Genomic DNA, 16,833 nt, shown 5'->3' on the forward strand with positions numbered 1-16,833 from the left:
TTCTTCTCCTTCCCCGCTCCTTAATTGTAAGAATTATTATGTGCTATACCTATTTTGACAGATGTGAGTTATTGTAAATTGACGCATTTTTAAAGTTACTCGTTTTATACGTATCTATTGCTTGTGCATAGAAATGAAACTGAAAATACTTTCACGGCTCTATCCAATATTCAAAATCTTGAAAAACGATTGAATAGTCAAGTTCAAGTATCATGGAATAGAAATAGAAGTATGAACGTCTGTGCTAAATATAATAAAACAAATCTACGAAAAAATGTATTTTAAAGACAGAATATATATTTAAAAATTGTTTCTAATAAAAATTTCTTTAAAATAAAATTTTATTTATAAAAAAAAAAAACTTCAATTTTAATTTTTCAGTCAAATTGACTCATTACAGGAAAAATATGAATATATTTTTATATATTATTTATCGAATATAATTTTATATATTATAATTTTATATATTATTTATTAATATAGATTATATATTATAATCTAATGTTAAATATTATTTACAAGAATCAATGTTTATTTATTAAAACGGTTATCTCGAAATATTAAAACTTTTTCTTTAGTTTTTATATGATTTACAATTTCTTTAAATATCACTGTTTAAACCGGAAATACATTTGGGTGGATCCTTGGAGATGTAAAAATTAAAATTGTAAATTCTTATCGAATGATTCACGTTTTTTGGCAAGCAAATGAAGTCATATAGCGATTTTCATGATTCTTCAACTCGTAATTCTCATTTTGTCTCGAGATACTTGAAATGAGCAATAAGAAGAACATGCGAACGATTTAAGGTCTCGACCTTGTATTAAACAAATTTTTTTTCTTTATGAGGTCAATTCAATCGTTTGACCTTACAAGATCGTTGCATACATATTTTCTTTTTTTTTTTTTTATTTTATTATCAAACAATAATAATTGACGATTTGCATTGATAACGAAATTATTTACAAAGACGTAGAGTACTAATTAGGCTTAAAATAATCGACAAAGTTTTATTAACGTGATATCTTGACCTCTTAAAGTTCATTGATATTTACAGATAAATAATATGTTTGATAAATTGTTCGTGTCATTTTTTAGATCGTAATTTTCAGAGGTTCGTTTAAAACAGTGGTTGTCAACCTGTTCCCTACCACCCACTTATGGGCGTTTTGGTTTTCATAATGGGCAATTTGTTTATTGTTCAATATTGAAATACTTTCCTCTTTTCTTTGATTTAATTGATCTTTTAAAAACATTGACAGAAAAATTTCTTTTTATTTTAAACAGGATGTGTCAAGTAATTAGGATATTTTTTAACTTTGTTTTCTTGTTTAACCCTTTCAATATGGCGAAAAATCAGTCCGAGTGCGTTTCATTACAAAGATCTGTTCAATTCTCCTCCAAAAATTATTTGATAATATAACTTTTATGCCTAAAAGATTAAAGGACTTGGAGACGCACAAACGTCCTCATAACAGTGCATCATCAACAACAATGATTTCACAATTGAGTTTTGAATTGATTAAAAGATTTTCTTGACTGGGACAGCATATCTCCCAGCCGGTGCGAAAGGGTTAAAGATTAAAAAAAAATTGTGAATGAAAAGAATTTTTTTCTTCACTTTGTAAATGCACTTTGATATTCTTATAAAAAAAACTCGAAGTACTCGTTAAATAGTACAATATTTTGTTTTAACAATTTTGTTTTAATTTGCAAAAGAAACAAAACTAGAAACCTATATAGTTATTAGACAAACTTTGTATTCATTGAATGATTTCAATTCATGGATTAGATTTAAACAATGATGATTTCATGTATTTAATTCATAGAAATATTAGTTTGTAATTTCAAAGTAAAACAAAAATTAGAAAAATAAATATTTTTATTGCTTTTCTATTTGCAGAAGGAACAGAATTATAATCCGACCAAGTTATTAAATACACTCTTTTATTTGTTGAATAGTTTCAATTTTTGCGTGAAATTAACTGTACGAGTTTTGCTAATTATCTTATTTATGAATTAAATAATTATTTTATATATATATATATATATATATTTTATATGTTTATTCTGTAGTATTATATTTTTATATATTCATCAGTACAAATTATTGTTTGTAATTTAAAAATATGAAAAAATAAAAAATGAACGATATAATAATTATTTTTCTATCTGCTAAAAGACTAAGTTAAATTTTAATTCAGTTAATCTAACTTCACCTTTCATTCGTTAAAGGGTTCTTGGGTATTAAATGATAAACTTAATTCCTGTCGTTTGATACTAAAAGGTGCTAGTTTTAATACTGACAAGTTTCGTCGGTAAGATCACATGTCTTTTATAATTTTAACATTGTTGAAATAAATTCAAACTTCACAAGTAAAATTTCTCAACGCTCTAAAAAGATCGATTAAAAATGAACTGTGATAAACTATTGTTCCGATATATGTTTCTCCAACACTTTGATCTCAATAAAACTGAAGTTGAAATTCATCGTTTATTGTTCGAAGTGCATGCTGATGAAACTACATCGGAAATAACACGAGGAATTCGATTTGGACGCTTTTAAAATTGTGATTTTAAAGTAAGAAACAAAGAAAAGAGTAAAAAATCGAGAAAACTTTGAATTGCAAGAATTGTTCAATGGAAACCTAACTCAAACGCTTTTATAATTATTGAACGTGTTAAATGTTATTTCAATAGCTGTTTTAGGATGCTTACATGTTGTGGAAAAAATTTAAATGAAAGAGAAATAGTTATCACGATAGGAATTAAGTTTACCATCTAAATTTATTCGAAATATGTTTCAAATCAATTTTGTAGAAATTATTTTCTATAATTACAAAAAATAATAAAAAATAGAAAAAGAAAATAAATGAACTGTAAGATTTGTTTCTACATGTTATCTAAAATTAAAAAATTCTACAATAAATTTACGCTCAATATGTTTCACATCAATTTCTTAGAAATTATTTTTTGTAATTGTAACGTAACGAAAAGTAAAAAAAGAAATAAATAAGATGTATAAAATTTTTTTCAATATGTTATCTAAAATTAAAAAACTCTAAAATAAATTTATTCTCAATGTGTTTCACATAAATTTCGTAGAAATTATTTTCTATAATTTAGAAGTAATAAACAATAGAAAAAGAAAAAAAATTAACAGTAAAATTTGGTTTAATGTGTTATTTAAAAGTTGTAGTCAAACTAATTTATAAGATAAATTCAGCATTCGTTAAACGAATTTTTAAACTTCTGTACGAAATTTAAAATACTCGATGTGTTTATCACGTAGACATTTTTTTGATTACATTATGAGGTAAAGAAAAATAAAAGAAATTTATGGTAGATATAAATTAGTAGAAAGAAACACGAGCACGGGCTTTTCTCATTTTGATTGTTCTTTGACTTTCTTGGAACTCAGTCAAGGCTCGATTAAACGATGTTACTTTCTTGCGTAAAGTACAGTTTGGCACAATCATTTCTAACACGATCACGTAACAATGCAGAGCTTCCCAATTCAAAAACACGTGCATAAAGTTTACACAAATTGAGGAATATGTAAACGTAATTATTTGTCGACTAGAAGACAACCCTCTCGGATTCAACTTTGTTTATTTCATTTCATTGCCAAATTTATGTTTATCATTTCTCTTTTGATGAAATTAAATTTAATAAAAGATTTTTCTGATATAAAGTTTTGGATAAATCGATTTTTCTGAAATTTTCTGAGAAAAATTTGGACAAAAAACTATCATTATTTTGACTTTCTTCAATGCATTTTTCTTGGAACATGATTATTCAAATTTGCACAATTACAAATTAAAGAATTAAAAAGCCGAAATTTAAAGAAACTGAAACTTTTGTGAATTGTTTTGTACATCATTATCCATAATCAGGATAAAATTATAGTAATAGATACACAATTAAAAATTTTAAAATATAAAAATATGTTTAGAAAAAGTTACAAATTGTGATATTTTAATTTTAAACGGGAATTATTATTTTTTCAATTTTTAAAGTAATTGTTTTATATGTAATTTTAAACCACAGCTGTGCGATCATACTGTGTAAAGTGTGCTTAAGTTTCACATTTTACATCAATGAAACTGGAGACATCACTTATACGAGTAACAGAAATTTTTTCAGTGTAGTTTCGTTAAATGCATAACTATTTTTGTCTAAAAAAAAAATTAATTTCCTTACAAATTTGTTTTTTTTTTTTTAATTAAAAGTATTATAATGAAACACGAAAAAATTGCAAACTAAAATTCGTTATTTACATTAACAAAATAATTCACGACAATATTCACATGAATAAAAATTCCTGTTATTTCTAATAACGATCTTAGGATTTCGAAGTTGAACGAAATTAAATTCTTGAAATACAATCGATATACTTTAATATCTGTTTTTTTAAACAACAACTCACACACATCGTATACATAAATACATTCAATACATCGAATCAACATTTGGTAACTTCGTTGTCTGATCAAATAAAATTCCGTTAATTATTAATAATCATTTTATTATAATAATCGCTACGCGAAATGTTGATCTGGAATGTTTTAGCTGAAGTGAAAAGTTTCTTTTAGGTTATTTCGTGTCGTTCGCAATGATTTTTAAAAATAATACTTCAATCGAAATAAAATGAAGATTTGTTTTTAGTTTATTTCTTTCTTTTTTTTTGAGTTTTCTTTTTATTTTTGTTAAAATATATTATATTATTATATTATTCTGCCACCCGCACGAGTTTGAAAAAATGTTTATGTTTCAATTCCAACGAGGTTGAAAGACGAGAGAGAGAGTTTCGAGAGAGAAACTTTGGCACTTGAGTAATTATCTTCGTACAATAATTAATTCGTTATTATCAACAACAAGGAGCTTATCCAAATTTTATTTGTAAGCTTGTTACGTAGAGTAGAAAAAAAAAATTCATTGAAAATTACGTAGACTTCGATTTGAATTTTTACGACAATTTTTTTTTCATCCCTCGTTTAAGCTTATTTGTTTTTTTTCTGTTATTATTTCTGTTCTTTTTTTTTTTGTTCTTTTTTATATATTAGAATGCTTCTCCTTTTTTCCCCAGTTATTATCGATCAACTGTATTTATCGTTGGTCCTTGTATGCGCATACAATTTTTTTTAGGCACGACCGTATTTATTTATTTCACGAGTTTAAACTGTGCCACGTTGAATCTAACCTCAAATCAAATCAATTTATATCACGTTTCTATTTTATTTTTTATTATTTTTATTTCTGACTTTGATTCGCAAGAAAAAAAAAGAAAAACATTGTTCGAACGATATTTAATTTTATTTTCTTGACGTAATATACAAAATGCAATAGAAATATTGCATCAAAATTGTAAAATGTTGAAAAAGGTTCAACGTGGCTAACGTATTATTATTATCAATAAACATTGTTATCGATTTATTAATAAAATATATTATAACGCAAAAAGAACATTTCGTGCAGGTGTCAGAAAATCGATGAAAGGAATGAGATGGTTCATGTAAGAATAGCAAAAAATTCATTTCTTTCATCATCCTTAGCACATTTTGATATTTTTCTCGTTTAAAAATTACTCCTTAAATACACATTACTGGAATATATAGGCCTTGATAATTAGAACCAATGGTTATTTATCATTATTAATTAATTAGTTAACAATATCGACCTTTTTGAAAAGTGTCTACCTAAATTGTGTCATTGAAATGAATTGTTATGACTAGTATACTCGTCAATAAACTAATAGTTGTTTTTGTAATATTATAATTAAATTTTTAATTAAATAACTGTTATATATATATATTTGTTATAAAATTAATTGATTTTATATTTTGCTAAAATTTATTAATTTACTTCATTTAAACGTGTAGTTGAAATAGTATTATGTAAATAAAATATCAAAAATCAATTATTTATTGTTAGAAAAATGATTAATTAGAAAATTTAATCTTTCGTTGACGAATGGTATTCAATAAAGAAAGGTACAATACATAATGGCACTTTATAAATCGAACACCAATATCTTCATTCTTTCCGAATATTATTTTAAATAACAATTTAAAAGTCTTCGTGTATGTTTGCTATATCGTTTATGTTCAGTTAAAAGTTATTAACTATTATTTATGCTAATTTGTGTTATAGCTAGTGAAATAAATTTTTCATAAAACAACATTTTTCAAAATTGTGTTCGGAAAAAGTATGCTTTCTAATTTTTAATGGAATAGATAGGAAACTTATCTTGAATTTTTGTATAATTATTAACTTTTGATTGAACATTGACGATATACACAATATTGTCATAATAATTATTTATATATTTTTTCTTCATTTTTTTTCATCATTCATTCATCTTCAAATATTTTCAACATTGTGAAATTTACGAATTTACGAATATAATTAATAACTTTCATAAATTTTTTGATAAATAATTTAAACGCGTGACGTCTACACACGTTATAACACAAAATATTAACATTTCTTCATGACGAGTGTACTCGTCAATTACAACCAATAATATAATCCATCAAATAAATGACTTATTTCGTGAATAGCGTATTTCATCAATTTCCTTCTGTTTTATTCTCTTTTTTATTTATTTTTTATTAAAAAAGTTAATTGGCACGTACTCAAGTACCATAGAGTTGATTTATGCATTTTAATAATCATAATGCATTGAAATAATAATAATAATAATAATAGTAGTAGTAATAGAAGCAGTAGTAGTAGTAGTAGTAGTAGTAGTAGTAGTAACAGTATTAATAATAGTAACAGTGGTAGTAATACTATTAGCAGTAAAAAGCAAACGCGTTAGAAAAATAATGTCTCTGATTTAAAAAACAGGAAAAATAATAAGCGGCGTGGAGGTGGAGGGTTTACGAGATTTATTTGAGAATTTTCTTTTCTTTTTTTTTGATTTATTTTAATTTCATCGATATCGATGTAAATCGTAATATTACGAAAAGAAGATGATATTATCGAAAATAAATATAATAATCAATTGAAATTATTTTTAAGATGAAAGATAATATGATCGAACGTTATATTCCTTAAATGTTGTTTTACTTTTTTTTTTTTTTTCAAGAATTACGAAGAGATGATTGGTGGGGTGTCAACAATTTTACGAAAATAAATTAAGAAAAATCTATGATAAAATGAATGAAATTATTAATAATAAAGTAAAAAACAGAAAAGATAGATAGAAAAAGAAGTAAGAAAAATGGGAATTGTGAATTGGGGTAGGGGGAAGGGGTAGTGGGAGGAAGTTTAAGGATAGGAAAAATGTGTGTGTGTGTGTGTGTGTATGTCAGAGAAAGAAAGAGACAGACAGATAGACAGACAGACAGATAGATAGACAGAAAGAAAGAATTTAAAGTACGGGTAAAAAATCTGGTCCCCGCCTCCACACCGCACCCCTCAATTATTTTCCTTACCTTTTTTTTTTTTTTTAATTTTCTCCTATCTTAATTTTAATTAACGTACATAAGAACAATGAAATCGTGTTTTTATATACGTGTGTGTGTGTGTTTTCTTAAATGTTTCCATTTCTTTTTTGTGCTTGCGACAAAATTCTTTTTTTGTGTAATTTATCGTGTACGTGTATGTGTGTGTGTGTGTGTGTGTGCGTACGTGAGCACGTTTATAATATACGATCATCGGTTTACATACAACAAATTTCTAAAGGTATCTTCTTTCTTTTTAATTTAAGTTCTTTCTTTTTCTTTTTTTTTTTGTCTTTTTACGTTGAAAAAGATGAACGCACAAGAAGAAGACGATACAACGGAAGTCTACTTTTGTTAGTTTATTTTTTTTTTTTTTTTGAAACACATTCGAGACCGGTTAACGTTAATTCAATTTGATCTGTAAAAATTATTTTTATGGGTGAATGTTGGTGTGATAATTTTCAAAATTGATAATTGAATCGTTCGTTAGTATAGTTAGTTCAATTTTGTTTTATTCCGATTAAATTTGATCGTCAATTTGTAGTATTGTTTGTTCATTTAATATTGTCTATTTTATATTTTTATATATATTATTAGATAACACGTGTTATTTAATACAAATTTGTAAAAATGTTATTAAATTTTACGTTAAGGTCAATTTATTATATTTAATTTGGAAAAATATATATATATATATATATATATATATATTGTTTTATTTAAACAGCTCTTGTGCAATTTTTATATCTGCAGAAATTTTTAATCAAATATTTCATTTGTTTATGAATTTTTTTTTTTTAAATAAATGATTATAAACGCGATATTAAGAAGCAATATTTTTAATATTCATACACGTTTAAATAATTTGTTAAAATTATATTCGATTTTCGGTTATTTTATGCTGTTCAACAAACGCCAGTCGCGAATGTGTTTTCATAAATTTAAACTAATTTATAACGAATGTGTGATCCTAAAATATATTTTGTTTCCTTCGTTAAACTATTTAATACGTTATTGTAATTACATTCAGGTAGACATAAAATACAGACACTCGTTTATATTACTTTAACGTTTTATATATATTCTTTAATTATTATTAATATTATTATTATTATTATTATTATTATTATTATTATTATTATTATTATTATTGTTATTGTTATTATTATTATTATTATTTATTCTCGGCAGCAGTCTCTAAAATATTATTTACTTTAATTTATATTTTATAATTATTTATTTCTAAAACCGACCTCTCCTGTTTTATTACTTTCAAGCCAAAAAAATAAATCGGAGGGTATTTTATTGTTTCCTCTTTTGTTTGTTTTTTCTTTTACAAAAGGAACTGTCCAGTATTTATGTTCATATTTCATATAAATATTTCAATTCTCAGCACATTTTTATCTTAGAGAATTAAATACGTGAATATTCATTTTGTTTTATTCCTTATTTTTATTTTTTATTTTTTTGCGACATTATCATAACCTACAACGAATTATAATATAGTACAGATCAGTGGTTCTCAAAGTGTACACTTTGGCGCTCTAGATAGCCGCCATTTTTCTTACAAGTGTATTGCGAAATATTACACAATTTTCATCATTTCAATTCCATTTGCGATTTCTTATTTGTGTGAGATTGGATTTTGATAAAATTAAAGCATCGCATGAAAATCAATATAAAGAAGAAAATCAATATGAAGAAAAAACTGTGTTCAGTAATAAATTTAATTCCACGATTTAAAAAAATGTATACCAATCAATATGATCAATTCATGTCTCTAATTTATATAATTAATTAAATTTATTTATTTTTTTGTGATTTAAAATGTATTTCATTTATGTTAACCTTAACCTAGCATATAATTATTGATTATTTCATAAAGAGTACTCATTAAAACAGCCATATTTAATTTGCGACCTAGAAACCTCTCCAGTATAATCTGACACACCTATTCATGAATTTACAATTTTTTTTAGTCACTAAAATTAACTATTTATCCCTTCCTAAACAGCCACTTATCCCTCATCTTAGAACCCCTTGCCCTCAGAACCGAAAGTTTTAAATACAACAATAGTTTTCCTATCCGATGACCTTCTTTTCACTTTTTTTTAGGTTATCAGCATCAATGTGGGAATCATTTGATACTGAAAATGGATCTTTGAAGTCCTCAAAGTCAAAAAATTGAGTACATTTGCATTAAAATATCATACAAAGTACTTTGGAAAAATTTAGATTCAGCATGGTCGCTAAGAATCGAAAAATTTTAAGAACCACTGCCATTAAGATGGTTACGATTTGTCGCATCCTTTCATTATTATTAATAGAAAAATACGTCTGGTTTTTGTTTATCGGACAAGAAGGCATTTATAAATGGCGTAAATATTATATTTGAGCTTCGTTGCATAAAATAAAATAATTTATCTTTTATGACATTTTGCAAAATACGCATTTTTGTGCCTTCTTTCCTTTATTTCTTCATTTCTTTCATATAAGATAAACGACTAATAACGAACTACAAACAGGTACGTGCGTTCTCTTATATTTTCTTTTTCTTTTTTTTTTTCTTTTTTCTTTTTTCTTTTTTCTTTTTTCACCACAAATAACTCTCGCTAATTAAAATATGGCGAGATTAAGTTTTTCTTTAGCTAAGGCCTCGGTCTAATAACAGCCGTTTAGAAGCAACCTGTCAAAAACATCTAATCTAAAGCATTATCGGAAATATCTTTCATTGTAAGTGTCTTTTTTGTTGTTGTTGTTGATCATTCGATCGTTTGGTTGATCCTTATTTCATATTTTTTTTTTTAATAATTATTTATCAAACTAAATATTTTTATATTTCATTTAATTTTTTCTTCTTGTTTTCCTTGACACATAATTAAAAGTGCCTTTCATCAAAATCGTGATTATAACGAGACAATGAATGAAACAAGTTCATTTTATTTGATCAGTAAATAGATATTTTTCTTTTGTACGTATGGTGTTCAATGTGAACCGTAATTTGCATAAGAAATAACATATAAGTATTTAAGGTATATATATATATGTATATATATTATAATAACATTGGAAAAGCTTCAAAATAAATATGTGTAAGAAATGGATGGATAGTTTATCACGATATTTTAATATGCTTTCAATTACTAATTGTTTTTCAAAATTCGTTCAATGTTTGGTTCAAATAACGCATAACAGGTTTTGCAATATAAATTTGTACCCCTTTTGCATATCATATTCAACATTTTCCATTCCAAATTAACATCTTTCGACAGATTATATTGTGAGCATATTATTTTTAATATTTAAAAAATAATATTTCAAAAAATAGCTTATTTAAAATTTTAAACGTAACAATCAATAATTAATTGTTATGAATTTATATGTATTTCGTTGTTTCTTCAAATTACGTGTTATTTATCTGTAAGAATTTTAATCCTGAGTCTTTTACAGAGATTATAATTTAAAAAAAAATTAAGTCCTTTAATTTTAATTTATTACACAGACAAAAAGAAAAGAGAAATAATAAATAAATAATTAAATATAATATAATTATTATTAGTAAAGAAAATACTGCAATGAATCGAAGATATTCCATGTATAGTAAATAATTAATAATTATAATAATTATAATATATGTAATAATTATAATTATTAATTATTTATTATGGAATAAAGATATTTTGAATTTTGAATTCCCTAATAATAGATTTACATATAATTGTGTTATAATAAAAAAGAAAACATAAAAATACAACAAAAATTCATTTACAAGAGGATAAATTTGATTTTGCGCAAAGATTATGGTTTGGTTGGCAAACGTGCGAATTTGATTAGCAAAAAAGTTTGAATTAAAAGTGTAAAACCTGTATTAACAACGATAATCGTTTGATAATAGTAATGATGTTTTTCCTTTTTTTTTTTTTATACAAATCATATTCTGTAGTATTGTATGTAATACCTACAGCAGATTATTATAATACTTATACTCATAGAGTTGCGCGGCTCTTTGACGTTTCAGCGAAGGCGGGGACCGTCCGGCTTGCGTCCTGGGATGGCATGCACAGAACACAGCACCAAACGCCACACGGTTACACAGAGAAAGACAAAATCCACAAATAGAAGAAAAGATAGAGAAACTTTTGCTAGGATCACATGGGAAAAATGATGGTTTTGTTAAAGGGTTTTAAAATGGATTATAAGAAAAGTTTAGATTGAGAGAAAGAGTAAAAGATCAAAAAAGAAGGAGAAAGAGAGAAAAATAGAAAGAGAGCGAAAGAGAGAGAGAGACAAATGACAAGTGTTTAACATAGACAAAAATTAGGATTAAAAATAAGAAGTATGATAGAATGATTCGATCAACTAAATAAAGTGTTTATCGTTTCGTTAAAACTTTATAATTTAATTTCATTTTAATATTGATGATATTATCCTAATTTGTATCGTTAATTTATTGCAAATTTTTTTATGTTTAATAAAGAAATTATTTTTAATTTCCAAATTGTATAATATACAATTAAATTGGTTATCTTAAATGTCGGGCAATTATGTTTGATTCTTTTGATTATTGGATGATAATATTAAAAATGATTATAATGTTAATAATTTTTTTATTAATTTGAACGATAACACAGTTTAGAATTGATTCTAGTTTTTGAAAGAAAAAATTGTCTTATCTCATAATGTTAATTCGTGATCTTTCTTTTTTTACAGAAGCGAATTTGTCAGAATGGTTTTGATATAATTTTATAAATTAATGAGAGTAATTTTAATGTAATATACTAATAGACAAAAGAATATTTGAATGAATTTATGTTAAAAAAGTGTTTTAACTTTGATTTATGTAAGTTTTAGAAAAATGATCGTATCTGTACGAAACATTTTTTTTTCGATAAGTAAAATTAATTTTTTTCTTATTGTTCATATCGTTTAAATTATTTGTGCATTATTTGATTCTATGGAATTTTTTATTTAATTTTTTCTTGATTTAAGAACATTTTTCCGAGAAAATTCTTATTATTTATCCGAGGATGATGAAACATTAAAGATATTTGTTATATCGACAATAAATTTGTATGTGCTATTAGATCTGATGATCTTAAATAAATTATGCTATAAAATAAATGAAATCCTATAAAAATCGCAATAATATTGTCAATTGTTTCAAACAAAAAATTTCAACGGAAATTTAAAAATTTAAAGAATTGAATCTGTTAAAAAAAGAATCGATATAACAAAATAATTAAAACTGACTAAAATATAAAAATGGAATAATAGTGTATTTCAATGCAGATATAAAATACATTTGATCGTAATGTATTAGACATAAAAATAATAAAAAATAAAAAATATAACAAAACGATTAATTTCAATGTACGAAACAATGTTTGACAATATTTATGTACGATAACCTTTGACTTGTATGAACGACGCAAACAAAAGTAAATGCCATGATTCCTTTTCAAAACCAGATGAATATATTCTCAACAAGTGTAATAATATGTGTGAGAAAGATAGAAAAAAAAGGATAAAATTAATTTGAAAAAAACTCACTTTAGATGCACCGCCTCCTCCAACACCTCCTCCACCACCCCCACCACCACCACCACCTCCACCTCCACCTCCACCACCGGAAATGTTAGGAGTACGTGCTGGTGTAACATAGAGGCTCTCGGTTCGTTTAGGTTGGCCAGGACTCGGTAGGATGTCTTGACCAAGGTTGCGGTTCTTTAGAAGTGCTCCTTCAAATTGACCGGAAGTTGATGCCGCATAAGTCGGTGTCGCCGTTCCGCTTCCTATTACCGAGCCATTCAATGGTGTGCCGGATCGCATAACACTGGGTGCCCTCGTTGATCTTAAATTACAACATTTTATTCATTTTATAATATTATCGTTTAATTATTATTGTCAATAAAATGTTGTTTTCACACACACACACACACACGCACACAATGGAATTGTAAATTTTTACTTAATCCATTCGAAACCAAATGACTTTTTTTGAACACAGTTCCTTAGAGTCATTTTTCTTTTTTTATATTGTTAATTTTTAATAAAAAAAAATAGTGTTTACTATGAAAATTACACAATTCGTAAGTGAATTTGCATAAATAAGTTGATTGCATACCGTGTGAGCAATTCGCTTATCAAAAAAATTTTATTACGAGGAGCTAATTGAACACAATGTGTGCAGTTTAATGTAAAATAAAAATACATCATTTAAAATTGATAAACATTTATTTCTGACATAGTTAGATAGTATAATATCGTTATTGTGCTTTCAATAAAGAAAAACAGAATATAATCTAAAGAATATTTTTAAATACTAGCAAGAAGTAAAAAAAATAAGTTGAATAATAAAAAAAAAATAATATAAATAAAAAATCAAATATTAGAAAAATGTCTAAAGGTAATAAAGTAATGTAACTCAGTAATAAAATAAAAAATATAATTTATAAATAGATTTTTAAGAAATAGTACACTGATTATAAAGTAAATTTGCATTGATATTTTGTAAAAATTTAGATTCCGATAATCTAAACAAAATTTATTGTTTTTTTTTTGGTATGCATGAAAACCAGTACCAAATTTTGTCTTTCTATATTTTAAAGATACTATTCATATAAAAAATTTACTTTGAAAATATTAATTTAAAAAGCACCAACTTTTGGTTAACCCTAATATTAAATGTTAAGTTAATCATTAAATTTAATAAAAGAATTAAATAAGTGTTAAATTAAACAATAATACCTAATTATAACTATTAAATTATTATTGATTAATAATATTAATTGTTTACCTGTCGATTAAATCCGTGGATGGATTTGTTATGGTTTTATCAACAGACGGCTGTCTTGATCCAGTTAATCGGGAATGAGCTCTGGCATAACGATCTACGGAACTGTCACGACTTGGTGGCCTTTTGTAATGATCCAATCTATAATAAATAATAATATTTTATGTTAAAATTATAAATATAAAAAAAACACTTATATCATATATAACAATAATTACGACAATAAACTAAATAAAAATTGGAAAAAAGAATTCATTTCATTATTTATTTTACAATACAATGATTTTAAAAAATAAAATACAAATAAAATATTTATAGAATAAAATCGTGAGATTGTTAGTTAATTAAATGATTGGTAATATATATTAAAATTATTTATATTAAAAAATAAATAAAGAAACAAATTGTTTCAATTCTATTTGAATGAATAAATTGTTTATAATTAATATCATATTTTTAACGATGAATTTTGTTTATCTTATATGATTTAATATGACAATGATAGTATTACTTCCAAGAAAATCATTCTCCCTTGATTGCACGGGAAATTATTTGAACACATTTATTTTTGTTCCTTGACTCATGTAAGTTGAACGTAACGAATAGTGACTTTCTCGAAACCATGAGAGGATACATTTAAGAAGGAACAATTTGACAATTATAACATCGTACGTGGGCATATGTATGTCGATCATTTCTCTGAATTTCATAGACTCAAAATATTTCTTCGAATTCAAACTGAAGAAACTTAGCAACGTTCTAAACACTGTTTCCTTTATAACCACTTTGAATATTTCTAATAATTTCTTTTTTGTCTTTATTAAACTTTGTTTTATTGACTGCCATTAAAATGGCTTTGGATGTATGTCATCTTTTGAAACAGTAAACCATTATAAGAATTCATTTAGTTCTTATATATTATACAATTGTATTATTAACAATTTGTTTTTGTATTTTCACTAGACATATGGATGTCTTATTAATCAGAATTATTTATCGATTGCATTAACTAAAAAGTTATTAATTATCTAAAAATTATAATTAATACTTTTAATATGCAACTATAATTTTACATGCCTTGCTCGTAGCTCTAATATTAATTTGTTAATATGCGGTTAACATTATGTTGCAAATATTGTTTAAAATATAAAAATAAAATGAATGTGTATAATGATATTAAGCGCAATTATCTAACTGTGGAGGGGGAGGGTCATTTGTAACCCCCGTGGCGCTACGATCAAACTTAATATCAGTCATTGATGACCCTCGTGTCATATTTTTTTACTGCATTGTTATTTGACATTTAGAAACAACCATCAAACACAAATCACAGTACTACATCTTATGAAACTTAAAAAGTTAAAAAAAATGGACAACCATAAATAAAAATTCTATAACAATTTAAATAAAAATGTAACACCTGTCGTTCAAAGTTTGTCCAATATTTCCTGGTCTGTCCTGCGGACTTAAAATTCTGCTATTCCTTCGTATACTCGTTGAACTTGGTGGCCTTTGAATATCAGCAATCCCATCAGTATATTGTTGCATAGATTGTTGCGTTTGTTGTGATTGTTGCTGCTGTTGTTGTTGCTGCTGTTGCTGTTGTTGTTGTTGTTGTTGTTGCTGTTGTTGAGATAACATTGACTGTGAATTGTATTGATTCATCGGATTGGGTCCGTACTGATTCGGCACCGTCGTCTGAAAAACAGAAATCAAATCATTTTATACTGCATCAATTCGAAGATAATTTGAAAATCAGTCAATTCAATAGTAAAAAAAGGAACTTTGGGATTCTATCAGAGATCTGTTTACATCGAGTGTAAAGGTTTTAGAAGTACACTTTTGGACATATTTTCAATGACTTCCATCATAGTTTTGTATTTGGTGGAAGAATATCAGAGGGGTGTTGTGTTTTTTTTATGGAAAGACATCTAGCATGATCAGTCATAATGTTGTATCGTTAATACATGTTAATAAAACGTTAAATATTAATTTCAAAAAAAAAAGGTAGGGAATTTAAAAGGGGAAATTTCATTTGTCCATTATAAACCAATTAGAGTCGGACATTTTGTTGTGCAGTGAGGAGCTACGATTACCTAATTAAAAATAGATCAGTGCAAAAGTTTTCAATAACATTATTTCAAAATGCACAGGACGATGAGAGTGGCATCACAAAAATACACGAAACTGACGAGGATTTTTTTTACGAGGTCGGAAAACTGACGCGCAGTAATAAAAATAATATTTTCTGATAGGTTTGAGTAATTATTTTTATCTTTTTATCTTGTCTGTTTTCTTTGTTGTTATTGTTGTTTTCTTTTTTTATACAAAATTATGAATGCATCTCGAAAGCGACAAATAGATGCACAAGTCGATGGATGTGATAACCTAAAAAAAGGTTCAATCGGGGACTCGTCAAGTCGCTTACACCATAAGGCTGAGCTTCGTATTGATTGATTTGGGCGTATGTCATTGGACCGTACATAACCGGGGCTTGCGGATACATGATCTAGAAAGAAACAGAGAAACATAGAGCTTTGACGTTGATGTTTCAAAATCAAAGAATAAACTTTCAAGGATAATCGTCTT

The 16,833-nt window shown here is 25.7% G+C and overlaps 1 protein-coding gene across 11 annotated transcripts in view; it reads right to left on the minus strand.

The window, feature by feature from the left end:
- Positions 1-9,629: 9,629 nt before the first annotated feature.
- LOC107065355 (uncharacterized) overlaps positions 9,630-16,833 on the minus strand; it is a 67,345-nt gene continuing 60,141 nt past the window's right edge. For 10 of the 11 annotated variants that reach the window (XM_089176103.1, XM_089176101.1, XM_089176102.1 and 7 more), the window contains 5 exons: positions 16,673-16,753; positions 15,665-15,942; positions 14,248-14,385; positions 13,002-13,302; positions 9,630-11,497 (listed from right to left, as the gene is read on the minus strand). In XM_089176103.1, coding sequence (XP_089032229.1) covers positions 11,438-11,497; positions 13,002-13,302; positions 14,248-14,385; positions 15,665-15,942; positions 16,673-16,753 — 858 coding nt within the window. In that variant the 3' untranslated portion in view covers positions 9,630-11,437. The remainder of the gene's footprint in view (positions 11,498-13,001; positions 13,303-14,247; positions 14,386-15,664; positions 15,943-16,672; positions 16,754-16,833) is intronic. The other variant, XM_089176105.1, reaches the window with a different exon arrangement.

Source organism: Polistes dominula, unplaced genomic scaffold, assembly GCF_049000335.1.
Source record: "Polistes dominula isolate Pdom_NZ unplaced genomic scaffold, Pdom_raw_medaka contig_21, whole genome shotgun sequence".
Taxonomy (NCBI): domain Eukaryota; kingdom Metazoa; phylum Arthropoda; class Insecta; order Hymenoptera; family Vespidae; genus Polistes; species Polistes dominula.